The following is a 17063-nucleotide window of genomic DNA, read 5'->3' on the forward strand; positions in this document are numbered from 1 at the left end:
TTTAGTGGAAGGGGCGGGCGGGGGATTTAGCGGAAGTGGTGGTAGAGTGGGGGCCTGGAAGGAAGGGATGGTAGGGCGGGGGCTTGGAACTAAGGGGTTGGAGGGCGGGGCTTGTGTGGAAGGAAGGGGTGGGAGGGAGGGGACTGGTGTCGAGCAGGGCAACGGAAGGTAGATGTTGGCAGGATACTGCCCTGAACAGTCTTCCAGTCGAGCGCTGAAAAAAATAGAGAAACATTTTAGAAATTGTTTAAATAAGATAAAAACTACAGACAAATACTTTAGATATAAAATGCTGGGGCTACAGAATATCCGCTACCTGTAATACCTTTCATTCTTGTATTGCTTACCTGGCGCCAGTTGTTGCCCAGTGGGAAAACCCATTTGGTAAGGGGGATATGTAAGCCAGCGCTACAGCAGCCGTTTGTGCCTCACCCCCCATTGGCCACCAGGGAATCAGCAGTGATATCTGTAGGGCAGATCGTTACTAACAGGAATGTGAAATGGCCACAGAGGCCAGCACATGATACAGTTGGGCTCATTTATCAACACTGGGCAAAACTGCACCTGAGCAGTAACCCATAGCAACCATATAGCTATTACCTTTGTTCAGTCAGATACAGGTAGAACTATGAAAACAAACATCTGATTGGCCACAGTTTATTACCTACCCAGTGCAGAGTGTTGGTAGTTACAACCAAATCTCCTCCTCTTCCACCTCCTCCATGAGGGTGGGGCTTAATTGGAAGAAAGGGGTGGGAGGGAGGGGGCTTGGAACAAAGCGGGGGGCGGGTGGGGGCTTGTGTGGAACGAAGGGGTGGGAGAGTGGGGGCCTGGAACTAAGGGGTGGGAGGGTGGGGCTTGATTGGAAGGAAGGGGTGGGAGGGAGGGGGCTTGGAACAAAGCGGGGGGCGGGTGGGGGCTTGTGTGGAACGAAGGGGTGGGAGAGTGGGGGCCTGGAACTAAGGGGTTGGAGGGTGGGGCTTGATTGGAAGGAAGGGGTGGGAGGGAGGGGGCTTGGAACAAAGCGGGGGGCGGGTGGGGGCTTGTGTGGAACGAAGGGGTGGGAGAGTGGGGGCCTGGAACTAAGGGGTTGGAGGGTGGGACTTGATTGGAAGGAAGGGGTGGGAGGGAGGGGGCTTGGAACAAAGCGGGGGGCGGGTGGGGTCTTGTGTGGAACGAAGGGGTGGGAGAGTGGGGGCCTGGAACTAAGGGGTGGGAGGGTGGGGCTTGAGTCGAATGAAGGGGTGGGAGGGAGGGGACTGGTGTCGAGGAGGGCAAGGGAAGTTAGATCTAGGCAGGATACTGCCCTGATCAATCTTCCGGTCGAGCGCTGAAAAAATAGAGAAACATTTTAGAAATTGTTTAAATAAGATAAAAACTACAGACAAATACTTGTTCTTTAGATATAAAATGCTGGGGCTACAGAATATCCGCAACCTGTGATGGTACCTTTCATTCTTGTATTGGTTACCTGGCGCCAGTGGGAAAACCCATTTGGTAAGGGGGATATGTAAGCCAGCGCTACAGCAGCCGTTTGTGCCTCACCCCCAATTGGCCACCAGGGAATCAGCAGTGATATCTGTAGGGCAGATCGTTACTCACAGGAATGTGAAATGGCCACAGAGGCCAGCACATGATACAGTTGGGCTCATTTATCAACACTGGGCAAAACTGCACCTGGGCAGTAACCCATAGCAACCATATAGCTATTACCTTTGTTCAGTCAGCTACAGGTAGAACCATGAAAGCAAACATCTTATTGGCCACCGTGGATTACTGCCCCAGTGCAGAGTATTGGTAGTTGCCCTTCCCCCCCATAGGAAACATTTAATCAGTGCAGAGAGGTAAATAAACAGCCCCAAACCCAAAATGAAATGAGTCAGGGGCACAAGGAATGTGACACGGGGGCAGTCGTTGGTCTGAGCGCCCACTCGCTCTCTGTTGGAGATTTCAGGCTGGCAGGTGTTAGTGCCAGATTCCTGTCATATCTCCTATTTGTTGTTATATGAACCCAACCCTCGACCTTAAAGTAGAACTGCAACACCCAAATGTATATGTTTGTGCCCATAAATAAGGGGAGACAGCAGAGCTTGGGGGCAGGGTTGATGCTTGTTATGTTTTGCAGTGTCCTTTCTTTTATACCCCTCATTGCTCTGATTGCAGGACTATGTATAGTGAAGCCTTCCTGCATCTTGGCTTTAGTCTGCATGTTCTAGAAGGGCAATGAGAGATGTGGAAGGTCTGAGAGGCTTTAACGGAGGCACAAAGTGGTGACCAACTGCCCCACTGAGCACTTGTGACATTCAGGTAAGGGTGGAATGGGGCCTACATAAGAGTTTCCATGATGTGGTGGGATTGGGGGCTGCTCGGAGGTTTAAAATGGTCTAATGATATATTGAGAGAAAAAATATTAAATTCAGCTCAAACCTCCTCAAGGTCCTCCTCCTCGCTCAGTTGCTCGTCTGAGCTCTCTTCCTGGCCGGTGTCGTGGCCAGTTTGGAATGGTGACTCCTGGGAAATATAAATACAGTTTTGCAACATTAGTAAGTACAGAGCCCCAGTGGCTCCCTGCTCCCTTATTTGCACATTTGATTGGTGGATTCTAGGCCTGTGCATAAACTCAGGCTGAATATCTTCCCCCCTGTACCCCAAAAAGCTTATTGCCGTGCCTGCACCTGGAGCCATTGTGTTGGCTGGAGCTATACTCAGGAGTTTCCCACCAAAATCCACTCTGTTTGCCTGAACCCAAGGCAGCGCAATGGCTCGGGGCGCCGGCACATCAAGAAGCATTTAGGGACATGGGGTCGGATTCCCAGCCCGTGTTTATCCGCAGGCCGAGAATCTACACATGTGGCGGCAGCCTATGAGTTAAATTGTGTGAGTGGATGTAATCATAGCAACCAATCATTTTTTCATTTTCTAATTTATACGAGATAGAAGACCGCTAAGTAACAGATACTGACTGTTAGGTAAATATAATTATTATCCTTTACAGATATTATTCATGAACCCTGTAGCGCCAATAAAAACACATTGGGACCCCTGCAAACTTTTTGCCCCCGTACCTCACAGGTGTTGATGGGAGGATCTCCATGTTCTTCCAAGGGTTCCTGGTTATGAAAGAAAACCTCAGATCAGCAGAGAAGATGATAAAAATAAATATTTTTCATTCATGTGTTATTTTCTGCTTACCTGTGAGTGGCAGGGGCCGGTGTCGGGGCTCTCCTGCCCAATCACTTCTTCATCCTGTTTAAAAAAATTCTCATGGCTCAAAGTAAAGCAAAGTTTGGGAAAGTCTTATTTGATATAAATATATGAGAAATAGAAGGTGTATGTTGCTGTGTAACACAGGGCATAATAAGGAGGTGGGACAGACTCACCAACGCTGAAGTCGTCGGTGCCTAACAAATTGCCTCCCCCAAAGTGAATGTAAAATATCTTTCTTTATTGTGACCCTATTATTTTTCCTTACCTGACAGATCTTCATGTCCAGGATTTCTGGAGTCTCCTGATTAAAGAAAAGGTAAGTGAAAAATGTGCTCGTTGTAATAAAGAAGCTAATATACAGTCTTGTATAAAATATAGGGTGATTTTCATTTGCCCCAACTCTCCTCCCCTCTCTTACGCTTACCCGGCAGTTCTCTATCGCCGGCTTCAAGTCTGGCTCTTTTTTCTCCTCCTAAGAGAAATAAAGTTACCTGATCAGTTTACTATAACTCTGTAGTTTAGTATCTAAAAAAGACCCGGTACAATACAAATTCACTAAACTTCCAAAAACCAAACCATTTCATGTATATTTTTTGCTACTTACTTGGCAGGTGTTTTTGCCAGGGATTTCTGGTGGTTCCTGGTAAAGAGATAAAAGTCAAGTTATCAAATTAACTGAGCTTTTTAAAAAGAAGTTAAAATCAGTTATATTTAATATTCAGGGACTGGTGTTTTATTATTGAATTATTTATTACTCACGTGGCAAACGGCATTGCCAGGTCCAAATGATGGTACCAGCTTAAACCTGGCGCACTTTTTGCCAGTCAAAAAAAGTCATATAAAGTTTTATACGTTTATGGTTTTTAAAAAGAAAATCTCGAATTTTCAGAGAAAGTACTCTAAATTATCTTAAATTTTTCGAGACAAAATAAAAACAAAACGTAAATAATTGCAAGCTTTTCTCAGGAAACCTTAGTACAGGTATTCAACCCCTTATCCGGAAACTCATTATCCAGACATTTCCGAATTACGGAAAGGCCATCTCCCATAGACACCATTTTAATTGAATAATTCACATTTTTAAAAATCATTTCCTTTTTCTCTGTAATAATAAAACAGAACCTTGTACTTGATCCCAACTAAGATATAATTACCCCTTATTGGGGGCAGAACAGCCCTATTGGGTTTATTTAATGGTTAAATGATTCCCTTTTCTCTGTAATAATAAAACAGTACCTCTACTTGATCCCAACTAAGATATAATTACCCCTTATTGGGGCAGAACAGCCCTATTGGGTTTATTTAATGGTTAAATAATTCCCTTTTCTCTGTAATAATAAAAACAGTACCTGTACTTGATCCCAACTAAGATATAATTACCCCTTATTGGGGCAGAACAGCCCTATTGGGTTATTTAATGGTTAAATAATTCCCTTTTCTCTGTAATAATAAAACAGTACCTGTACTTGATCCCAACTAAGATATAATTACCCCTTATTGGGGCAGAACAGCCCTATTGGGTTTATTTAATGGTTAAATAATTCCCTTTCTCTGTAATAATAAAACAGTACCTGTACTTGATCCCAACTAAGATATAATTACCCCTTATTGGGGCAGAACAGCCCTATTGGGTTTATTTAATGGTTAAATGATTCCCTTTTCTCTGTAATAATAAAACAGTACCTGTACTTGATCCCAACTAAGATTATAATTACCCCTTATTGGGGCAGAACAGCCCTATTGGGTTTATTTAAAGCGTTAAATAATTCCCTTTCTCTGTAATAATAAAACAGTACCTGTACTTGGATCCCAACTTAAGATATAATTACCCTTTATTGGAGGCAAAACAATTCTATTGGGTTTAATTACTGTTTAAATAATGTTTTAGCCGACTTTAGGTATGAGATCCGAATTACGGAAAGACCCCTTATCTGGAAAACCCTAGGTCCTGAGCATTCTGGATAATGGGTCCCTAACCTGTAAATGGGTCCCTGTGTACATAGTGTAGCCTCATCAAGGTTATTGTGCATAGACATCTATAGGCAAGGAAATAACACGGCTTTGATAACACAAGTAGGTAGGAAAATGGTGTTTAGGAAATGATGTTGCCCAGTTCTTACCATGGCAGATTCTGGGGTTGGATCATCTGCCCTCTTTCGTTTCCTCTGTAATGAAGAAAAAAAGTTTTATCAGAGAAAATAAAAGCACAAATAGGAAAGCTATAATGCAATAAATGGAGGAGTGAGTATTGAGTGACACATGAAGTTTCCCACAGAATGAAATATGTCCTGTTACAGCAGAAAGAAATGAAGCCCTTACCTTGCCGAAGCAAGAGAAACAGCACTTCAGCCGCTTGAACATGTTGTTTCTATGAAGACAAAATGAAAAACATCACTTTAGCATTTCCCAATACAGGTATGATTTCCTTTTTATCTGTACAGGTATCGGACCCCATATCCGGAATCCCATTATCCATAAAGTTCTGAATTACGGAAAGCTCTTCTCCCATAGACTCTATTTTAGTCAAATAATTCAGAATTTTAAAACTGATTTCCCTTTTCTCTGTAATAATAAAACAGTACCTTTACTTGGTCCCAACTAAGATATAATTACCCCTTATTGGGGCAGAACAGCCCTATTGGGTTTATTTAATGGTTAAATGATTCCCTTTTCTCTGTAATAATAAAACAGTACCTGTACTTGATCCCAACTAAGATATAATTACCCCTTATTGGGGGCAGAACAGCCCTATTGGGTTTATTCAATATTTAAATGATTTTTAGCAGACTTATGGTATGGAGTTCCAAATTACAGAAGGATCCCTTATCCGGACTACCCCATGTCCCGAGCTTTCTGGATAACAGGTCCTATACCTGTACTGTGTTCTATTTACAGTTCATTTTTGATGGGGGGGAGACTTGCTGTAGGAGAAATCATAAACTGGATTTGCTACATTACCTCTCATATGATGCTCCAGAGATGGTAAAAAACAGATGGACCGGGGGGGGCCGGCCGGCCGGCCCAGGGCCGGGGAACCCTAAGGGGCCCCCTCAATAGGTTCTGGCTCTCCTCTAGGCTCGTTCACTAAGGGTGGAAAATGTGAATTGAGGAGAAGCCAGAAAAAAAAAACTATCCAAAAAAACTGGATAAGCACCGAAGCGCAAAGTCGCCAAAGAGTCGCTCACTGCAGCAATCTGTATAGAGACGGGAATAAAAAGGGCAAGTCAGCTTCACGGATAATGCATTTACCCTTTTAAGGTGCAACATTGGGTCAGGGGCCCCATTCAAAGTGTTCCCCCCAAATCTCACGCTTACTGACACTCAGTATTCTGTAATAGGGAAACGTATTGGTATTTATTGCCTTACATTCAGTTACACATTAAGGCTGGTACATAAGGGCAGGGCAGATACCCGGGGGCAGAGGGGCAAAACTCTTAGCAGCCTGTCAGTACTGCCCAACCCTGGGTCTGTGTCTCCCAACCAGCGCTGGGAGTAAAGGCGCCTGCAAAGCCCATTTTAGCGGAAAATTCTCCAAATTCACTAAAATCGTTGACAGGAGCAACATCCCCTAGTCTGGGGGGGGAGTCACCCAACTATTGCCCCTCTTTTTAGCTAAAATAAGGGTTTTTAGGCAAAAAATCTATCAGAGGAGATGCACGCTTACCTCTCACCGCAATGGCAACCAACGGACTGTACCAACTGTCACTTTCCTAGAGTGAAGGCAGCTCCCATCACATTGACATCACATTGACATCACATTGACATCACAATTTCTTTGCTCCACTGTGTAAATAGTGGAGCAAAGGTGATGCACGCTTACCTCTCACTACCATGGCAACCATGGACTGTACCAACTGTCACTTTCATTACAGTAATGATGCATCTTTGTTATTTGATTATGACAAGAAGCTTGAAATTTGATACTTGAACCTTTCCTAGTGGGAAGGCAGCTCTCATCCCAGTGACATCACATGACAGGCGCTGCTGTTAAAGGGGAAGTGTACCCTTTTGACGAGTGAGGTTTATATGGGCTTTGTTTGCCCTTAGATGGGCAGTACATACATAGCTTATTGTGTACCCAGAGCATTGCCTTGTACGTGTGGCCCCTGCCATGTACCCTATTGCCCCCCACAGCCTAGCCTAACTGACTTGCAGGTGTATTGGGTGCATGTGCATGTCTCTTTACATGTGACTGTGGCTCACGAGTAAGAAAGGTTGGGGCTCCTTTCTGATAGTTGTACACCGCTGCTATTTCCTGAACATGTGCGATTCTTTCAGAGATAAATGAATGATCCTTTCCAGTTTTACTCCGCTTCTCCTGTGTGTATTCCCTGATCCCCTCCCTGGTCTCAGTGGGCAGTAGTATTAGGACTGGATCACTGAGGACCTGGAATTAGAGAAATATATATTTTCTGGATGGTTTTATGGCAGCGATGGATTGGACAATGTTTAATGAGTTTTAATTTGTTTTCATTTAAAATCAAATAAAGACTATGGAAGCACCTTCCCAGTATACTAGGGGCACATTATAATGAAATCTGGCCCTGGCTATACAAATCTGCCTTTGGTTTACATACTAACAAATGTACATGTATCTGGCTGTACCAGGCAGAACACCTGCACCTCTGACCTTGTGTCTTATATAAGGTATGGGGTGCGTATCTGCATTTTACATTAGTGTAATATAGCCAATGGCACCCCAGCACATACATTTTAGAGGGTGCAGTGGGAGTCAAATTGCTAGTTTGGAGCACCCAATGTTTTCACCTTATCCCATGGCAGAAGTGCCCCTGTATAAGGAACAGAACCAGTGGCTAAATCAGGGGTGGGCAAACTGCGGCCCGCGGGCCACATCCGTCCCGTTGGTCTTTTTAATGTGGCCCGTTGGTCTTTTTAATCTTGCCTGCCGACTCTCGCGCGAGACTTGGACTAACGCTGGCCCAGCCCGTCTGTCAACCCCCCGGCCCATCTTTTGGCCCCTTAGCCAAAAGTTTGCCCACCCCTGGTCTAAATGTTCTAGGGAGTAGAAATGCTGTGTATTTAGCAGCCAAAGCTAGCCATGTATGGGCTGACATAGGCTGTCAAATTGGCCCCTACATATAAGGTCAAGATCTACTTGGCCTCTTTATGGGGCCAAAGCAAAGGCCTGCCCAGTCAGGAATATATATTGTGGGAATCAGCAAGATATACATCCATGATGGGAAAGGTGCAAATCACTTGGTGCAAAAAAATTAAATAAAAACAAATTCAACAGTAAAGTTATTGCCATCATTCAAACATTAGCTTTGATGATTAGATAAAAAGGAAGATGAAGGAACCTGATTGGTTGCTCATTTTTTTAGTATGGAGTGATTCGGATCCTGTTGGGCTGACCCAGAAATAAAAAATATCAATTCCTGAGACCAGTCATTGCCAGAGTAGCCATTTACAGACTGTATGTAGAGGGAAAGTCTGGTAAATCTTACATCAATAATGATAATAAACAATTATAATACATATATTGCGTGAAGATAAAGTCATTATGACACAATTCGTTTTTGAATCTAACGCAACCTGAGAGAATTGTAGTTTAAACACATGTGGGTAGCGCCGTCAAGCTGTAATAGAAAAAACTACAATTCCCAGAAGACACCTGGCGGGAGGGCCGGCTGACTCAAGTATTGCCCTAGCTGATTGGATGCTTCAATGGTTCTGTATTGACCTGGGTGCGTGATTGGTTAAGCTTGCGGAGGCGGGTTGTTTGGATGGTGCAGTTGAGAGGAAGGCATCTGGCGGTAGGGGACCCGCGTAGTACCTTGTAACAGAGCTCGTAAGGTGGGGTACAGGTACGTACAGTGTGACATCTGGGGGGCAGGGGTTATATACATTTATGCACAGCTATAGCGCCATTGGATAGGTCTGTATGCTAAATAATATGCCATACCCCGCACTTGACCCCCTAACCAATCGTAGCTCTTATTTGGCACCCCCAGAGCTTTTATTGTGCTTTTTTTGTTCCCCACTTTATGTGGCTCATGGATTTAAAGGTTGGGGACCCCTGATATAGAGAGTAATATTCTGAAACAATTTTCAATTGGTCTTCAATTTTTATTAATTATTTAAGTTTCTGTTCAGCAGCTTTCCAGCTTGGAGTTTCAGAAGTTACTTGGTTGCTAGGATCCAAATTACCTTAGCAACCAGGGTGTGGTTTGAATGAAAGACTGATATATGAATAGGAGAGGGGCTGAATGGAAAGATACGTAATATAAAGTATAAATAACAAATAAACTGTAGCCTCACAGAGCAATAGTAGCAGCTGTTGAGAGGCCATTACAAATTATCAAGCAGAAAATGAGGCTGGCCTGTCCTATAAACTGATGCTACAGGTCTGATTATTACATTCTGTTTCTAATTGCACTGGTTTCAGAACTGCAATGTTATGTGAATCCGAATGAATTACTAATCAGCTTTATACTGTTGCATTTATATTCTATATATACAGTATATTGTCCGTTGGTCCCTAAGCTCCGTAACTGAGAGCGGCACAGAGCAAGTGCAGGGAATCGGCAGAAAAGAAAATGGGGGGCAGCTGGGGGCATCTTTGAAGGCACAGATCATACCTGCTAAAGGGCTGTGGTTGCCTTGGGCCGGTACAGAAGCCCAAAACATAACCCTAAAACATTGCTAGCCTATTGCTTTAGTTAAGCTTTAGTTCTCCTTGAGCATCCCATAAGCCATGATAGGTCCCTTATATGTATCCATGGCAAAAAATTTCTATATAGACAATTGTGCCCCACCCCCTGAAGCTGCTGCCCTCAGCACTGGCCCCCAGGGGGTTATACAGAAAATAACCGCTGTATTCACTGATTATCTAGAAAGCTCCGAATTATAGGAAGGCCGTCTCGCATAAATAAGTAAATTAAATTTTCCAAAAAAATAATTACTCTGTATTAATAAAACAGTACCTTGTAATTGGTTCTTTCTAAGATATAATAAATCCTATATAAACAATCCTTTTACGTTTATTTAATGTTTAAATGATTTTTAAATATTATGGAGAACCAGATTACAGAAAGACCCCTAATCTGGAAAACCCCAGGTCCCGAGCATTCTGGATAACAGGTCCCATACCTGTAATAGGCTGCTCTCAATGCAAAATTGTGATCCTAAAGTTGGAGCTGCTTGTATGATTTTATCTATATGGTTTTGTTATTTACAGGTCTCCTTCCCTTCAAGATACCACCATGAGCTCCAGCCACACCCAGAAGAACCGAGGGGACTCCACTCCGCTGCCTCCAATCAACGAGCGCCTGGCTTTCCTGCGGCCGTCCAGAGAGCTGTTAGAGTATTACCGCAAGAAGATCGCTGAGTTTGATGAGGAACACGAGGATCTGGTAAAGCAACTGGAGCAATACAAAGCTACCTTTGAGGAGCAGGTCAGTATGCGCCCTTGCTAAGAGCAATACTGCTGATAACTATTATTATCCTTTATATAGCGCTGGTGTATTCGACTACACTGTACAGAGATCACTAAGTACATTGTTTCATCAGTCCCGGTGGAGCTTACAATTCACATTCACTGTGGTCACTTTTACCAGGAGTTTACAGAACCCTGTATGGTTTTGCAGTGTGGGAGGAACCTGGGGTTCCTAGAGGATACCCACGCAAGCATATAGTGCCCTGGCTGGAATTGAACCTAGGAGCTCAGTTCTGCAAGGCAGCATTGTATGTTTTCCTGCAAATGGTTTGTGTGGTTCTCCAGTTTCTCTTTGCCATATGCCACACATCACCCTAGCTCCGCTAACTGCTCTTCCTGAATCCCCTTGATAGACTTTGTCTATATAGTGTGTATGTGTGTATGTATATATATATATATATATATATATATATATATATATATATATATATATATATATACACACACACACACACACACACACACACACACACACACACACACACATATGACTTTTTTCAATAACACTTATTGCACTAAGCCCCTGTGTGTGTGATACTCCTTCTATACATTTTTACATTTAACCTGCACCCAGGGCATTTGAACTGGTGTAGGGTTTGCTCTTCTCTACTATGTATATATAGAATACAGAGTATTAGTCCACTGGCTGAATTGCCTCTGCTAAAGCACACGTAGCGACAATTATCAAAAAAAAAAAATCTGCATTGTCTATTTTAGTAGCCGTGACTAGTAGCTGCTACTAGTAGCTCAGTGTGTCTTCCCCCTTATTACTGGTCAAGCCAGTGGACTAATACTCTGTATACAATACATACATACATACGTAATATATATATATGTATACATATATAGTTGTGCCTTGATTAATCTCTGTTGTCGCAGGTGCTATCCCACTGGCTAGAATGTAAAGAGCCGGTGGGATGGCATACGCAGCGCCGCAATTTGCCGAAGTCTCCTAAAGTTTCCTCTCAAGGCAACATTGGCGACTTTGACATATCGCTGCACCCCGTATGCCATCCCCCCGGCGATTTACATTCTAGCCAGTGGGATGGCATTGCGGGGAGATTAGTCGCCTGTGACAACGAAGATTAAAAATCTCCCCGTGTGTCACTGCCTTAAAAGTCAGTGGAAGGCAACGGACAGTTTTGGGTGGAAGAAGAAATAAGTGTTATTGAAAAAAGTCATGTATGTGTGTATATATATATATGTGTATGTGTATATATATATATATATATACATACACACATACACACTATATAGACAAAGTCTATCAAGGGGATTCAGGAAGAGCAGTTAGCGGAGCTAGGGTGATGTGTGGCATGTGGCCATCAGCCTTCAAGAGATGGAACATGAAAGCTCAGAGATAAGGTTGTTGAACAGCGACAGACAAACACCCCTTCCTACCTGTATCTTATACTGGGGAATGGCAAGTGCCATACTGAGTGCACATGGAGAGGTGACAGGGGGACAGTGGCATCGACTCAACTTGAAGTCCCTCTACTTCTCAGAAGCTGTGCCCCCCCACTATGGAAAGCAGAGGAACCTCAAGCTGCAGAATCCATCACTTCACAGTGGAACAAGGAAAGGGAGGGGTTGGGCCATATTGTGAGCCTAAGGGGGGGGTAAAGTCCCTGTGAGCAGAAACAGAATATCATGGTTTCCTTTCAGTCTGTGGAATCAGGTATGGCAGTTTAGATGTTTTAATGCAACTTTTTCACATAAGCCCAACTGAATGAACATTAAACATGTAGGATATTTTCCCTTTAAATGAGCCCTCCAGTGTCACAGGCAGTTTGTCACTTTAATGGATTGGGTTACCTGTAAGGAGATAATTCCCGAGTTCTTTGCCATGCATTGGCATTTAGCTCAGTTCATATGTTCTATAGAGCTGTGACTGGGGCACTACTGGCCATACCTTGAAGCTTTTGTTTGGGATTTACTTCTCAGTGGGAGCTGCAGTTGCTTTTAGAACAGAGGTTTTTTTGTTCAGACCACCCTCTTCTCTCTACTCACAGCTTATTGGCCCGTGTAGGGACAGGAACGAGGGGCCTGCCCGACCGATATCTGGCCTGAAATTGGCCAGATATTGATCGGGCAGGTTAAAAGATTTAGTCGGATTGGGGACTGCATCGGCAAGTTGATGTGGTCCCTGAACCAACTGCGCCCATTGCTCCTGTTATAATTCGATCGTTTGGCCCTGGGGGGGAATTAGCCTACATATTCCCAATATCGCCCACCCGATATAAGCAAGACTATAAATAAGCCTTCCCACCTCAAATTGCCTTTTTGTTTGGCTCCAAGGCTGCGGCCCCTCAGTCCCAAGAAAGATAAGGCTAATGTCCCACGGGGAGATGTCTATGCAGTGCTTACTGCTTGTGGGCTGAGCCCCACCCACGGAATTGCCATGCGTAATATAAGTCATTCACATAGGATTCACAATGAGCTGTTAGTCCTGTATCTGCTCCAGTCAGCAAGAGTTTTGTGATGGGAAGGAGTTTTAGGCTAATGTCCCACAGTGACATTTAGGGCTCTGGCACACGGGGAGATTAGTCGCCCGCGACAAAACTCCTTGTTCGCGGGCGACTAATCTCCCCGAGTTGCCTTCCCCTGCCATCCCACCGGCGACACTGCAAGTCGCCGGTGGGATGGAACACGCGGCGGCGCGGTCGCCGAAAAAGACTCGCAAGGCTTTTTCGGCGATTTGCGCAAAATCACACGACTTGCAGTGTTGCCGGTGGGATGGCAGGGGAAGGCAACTCGGGGAGATTAGTCGCCCGCGAACAAGGAGTTTTGTCGCGGGCGACTAATCTCCCCGTGTGCCAGAGCCCATAGTCTCTGCGATGTTTAATAAGAAAGTTCCAGCAACAAGTCACTTGCCTTTTCCTAACAAGCGATTACTAGAGGTTTCAACAACGGAGCGATTTCTATTTCCCACAAATCCAGGTGTCCTATTCCCCGCCCACAATTAGATATTACATTCAGTGCAATGGGGAAATCGCAGCGACTTCCCGCTCAGTGGGTTTTACTGTGTGTAGTAAGGCACGATGGTATGAGGGGTAGGAGCAGTAACTGGCAATACTGTGTGTAGTAAGGCAAGATGGTATGAGGGGTAGGAGCAGTAACTGCAATACTGTGTGTAGTAAGGCACGATGGTATGAGGGGTAGGAGCAGTAACTGGCAATACTGTGTGTAGTAAGGCACGATGGTATGAGGGGTAGGAGCAGTAACTGGCAATACTGTGTGTAGTAAGGCAAGATGGTATGAGGGGTAGGAGCAGTAACTGCAATACTGTGTGTAGTAAGGCAAGATGGTATGAGGGGTAGGAGCAGTAACTGGCAATACTGTGTGTAGTAAGGCACGATGGTATGAGGGGTAGGAGCAGTAACTGGCAATACTGTGTGTAGTAAGGCAAGATGGTATGAGGGGTAGGAGCAGTAACTGGCAATACTGTGTGTAGTAAGGCAAGATGGTATGAGTGGTAGGAGCAGTAACTGGCAATACTGTGTGTAGTAAGGCAAGATGGTATGAGGGGTAGGAGCAGTAATGGCAATACTGTGTTAGAAATCAAGTGTATGAGGGTTAGGACATAACTGGCAATACTGTGTGTGTAAGGAGATGGGTATGAGGGTAGGAGCAGTAACTGGCAATACTGTGTGTAGTAAGGTAAGATGGTATGAGGGGTAGGAGCTGTAACTGGCAATACTGTGTGTAGTAAGGCACAATGGTATGAGGGGTAGGAGCAGTAACTGGCAATACTGTGTGTAGTAAGGCAAGATGGTATGAGGGGTAGGAGCAGTAACTGGCAATACTGTGTGTAGTAAGGCCAAGATGGTATGAGGGGTAGGAGCAGTAACTGGCAATACTGTGTGTAGTAAGGTCAAGATGGTATGAGGGGTAGGAGCAGTAACTGGCAATACTGTGTGTAGTAAGGCAAGATGGTATGAGGGTAGGAGCAGTAACTGGCAATACTGTGTGTAGTAAGGCAAGATGGTATGAGGGGTAGGAGCAGTAACTGGCAATACTGTGTGTAGTAAGGCAAGATGGTATGAGGGGTAGGAGCAGTAACTGCAATACTGTGTGTAGTAAGGCAAGATGGTATGAGGGGTAGGAGCAGTAACTGGCAATACTGTGTGTAGTAAGGCAAGATGGTATGAGGGGTAGGAGCAGTAACTGGCAATACTGTGTGTAGTAAGGCAAGATGGTATGAGGGGTAGGAGCAGTAACTGGCAATACTGTGTGTAGTAAGGCAAGATGGTATGAGGGGTAGGAGCAGTAACTGGCAATACTGTGTGTAGTAAGGCAAGATGGTATGAGGGGTAGGAGCAGTAACTGGCAATACTGTGTGTAGTAAGGCAAGATGGTATGAGGGGTAGGAGCAGTAACTGGCAATACTGTGTGTAGTAAGGCAAGATGGTATGAGGGGTAGGAGCAGTAACTGGCAATACTGTGTGTAGTAAGGCACGATGGTATGAGGGGTAGGAGCAGTAACTGGCAATACTGTGTGTAGTAAGGCAAGATGGTATGAGGGGTAGGAGCAGTAACTGGCAATACTGTGTGTAGTAAGGCAAGATGGTATGAGGGGTAGGAGCAGTAACTGGCAATACTGTGTGTAGTAAGGCAAGATGGTATGAGGGGTAGGAGCAGTAACTGCAATACTGTGTGTAGTAAGGCAAGATGGTATGAGGGGTAGGAGCAGTAACTGGCAATACTGTGTGTAGTAAGGCAAGATGGTATGAGGGGTAGGAGCAGTAACTGGCAATACTGTGTGTAGTAAGGCAAGATGGTATGAGGGGTAGGAGCAGTAACTGGCAATACTGTGTGTAGTAAGGCAAGATGGTATGAGGGGTAGGAGCAGTAACTGGCAATACTGTGTGTAGTAAGGCAAGATGGTATGAGGGGTAGGAGCAGTAACTGGCAATACTGTGTGTAGTAAGGCAAGATGGTATGAGGGGTAGGAGCAGTAACTGGCAATACTGTGTGTAGTAAGGCAAGATGGTATGAGGGGTAGGAGCAGTAACTGGCAATACTGTGTGTAGTAAGGCAGGATGGTATGAGGGGTAGGAGCAGTAACTGCAATACTGTGTGTAGTAAGGCAAGATGGTATGAGGGGTAGGAGCAGTAACTGGCAATACTGTGTGTAGTAAGGCACGATGGTATGAGGGGTAGGAGCAGTAACTGCAATACTGTGTGTAGTAAGGCAAGATGGTATGAGGGGTAGGAGCAGTAACTGGCAATACTGTGTGTAGTAAGGCACAATGGTATGAGGGGTAGGAGCAGTAACTGGCAATACTGTGTGTAGTAAGGCAAGATGGTATGAGGGGTAGGAGCAGTAACTGGCAATACTGTGTGTAGTAAGGCAAGATGGTATGAGGGGTAGGAGCAGTAACTGGCAATACTGTGTGTAGTAAGGCAAGATGGTATGAGGGGTAGGAGCAGTAACTGGCAATACTGTGTGTAGTAAGGCAAGATGGTATGAGGGGTAGGAACAGTAACTGGCAATACTGTGTGTAGTAAGGCAAGATGGTATGAGGGGTAGGAGCAGTAACTGGCAATACTGTGTGTAGTAAGGCAAGATGGTATGAGGGGTAGGAGCAGTAACTGGCAATACTGTGTGTAGTAAGGCAAGATGGTATGAGGGGTAGGAGCAGTAACTGGCAATACTGTGTGTAGTAAGGCAAGATGGTATGAGGGGTAGGAGCAGTAACTGGCAATACTGTGTGTAGTAAGGCAACGATGGTATGAGGGGTAGGAGCAGTAACTGGCAATACTGTGTGTAGTAAGGCACGATGGTATGAGGGGTAGGAGCAGTAACTGGCAATACTGTGTGTAGTAAGGCACGATGGTATGAGGGGTAGGAGCAGTAACTGGCAATACTGTGTGTAGTAAGGCAACGATGGTATGAGGGGTAGGAGCAGTAACTGGCAATACTGTGTGTAGTAAGGCAAGATGGTATGAGGGGTAGGAGCAGTAACTGGCAATACTGTGTGTAGTAAGGCAAGATGGTATGAGGGGTAGGAGCAGTAACTGGCAATACTGTGTGTAGTAAGGCAAGATGGTATGAGGGGTAGGGCAGTAACTGCAATTGTGTAGTAAGAAGATGGTGGGGTAGGAGCAGGTAACTGGCAATACTGTGTGTAGTAAGGCACAGATGGTATGAGGGGTAGGAGCAGTAACTGGCAATACTGTGTGTAGTAAGGCAAGATGGTATGAGGGGTAGGAGAGTAACTGGCAATACTGTGTGTAGTAAGGCACGATGGTATGAGGGTAGGAGCAGTAACTGGCAATACTGTGTGTAGTAAGGCACGATGGTATGAGGGTAGGAGCAGTAACTGGCAATACTGTGTGTAGTAAGGCAAGATGGTATGAGGGGTAGGAAGCAGTAACTGGCAATACTGTGTGTAGT

At 44.7% G+C, this 17063-nt stretch overlaps 1 protein-coding gene and 1 long non-coding RNA gene across 2 annotated transcripts in view; one reads left to right on the forward strand and one right to left on the reverse strand.

Annotated features, from left to right (window-relative positions):
- Positions 1-1226: 1226 nt before the first annotated feature.
- On the reverse strand, positions 1227-3105 carry LOC116407035. Its single transcript, XR_004220009.1, has 3 exons — positions 3066-3105; positions 2428-2511; positions 1227-1330 (listed from the first exon to the last, which is right to left on the reverse strand). It is a non-coding gene; the product is annotated as an uncharacterized LOC116407035 (long non-coding RNA).
- A 2477-nt stretch (positions 3106-5582) lies between these two features.
- LOC101732242 (coiled-coil domain-containing protein 77) overlaps positions 5583-17063 on the forward strand; it is a 67332-nt gene continuing 55851 nt past the window's right edge. The window contains exons 1-2 of the mRNA XM_031892185.1: positions 5583-5622; positions 10406-10622. Coding sequence (XP_031748045.1) covers positions 10431-10622 — 192 coding nt within the window. The 5' untranslated portion in view covers positions 5583-5622; positions 10406-10430. The remainder of the gene's footprint in view (positions 5623-10405; positions 10623-17063) is intronic.

This window comes from Xenopus tropicalis, chromosome 8 (genome assembly GCF_000004195.4).
Source record: "Xenopus tropicalis strain Nigerian chromosome 8, UCB_Xtro_10.0, whole genome shotgun sequence".
NCBI lineage: Eukaryota > Metazoa > Chordata > Amphibia > Anura > Pipidae > Xenopus > Xenopus tropicalis.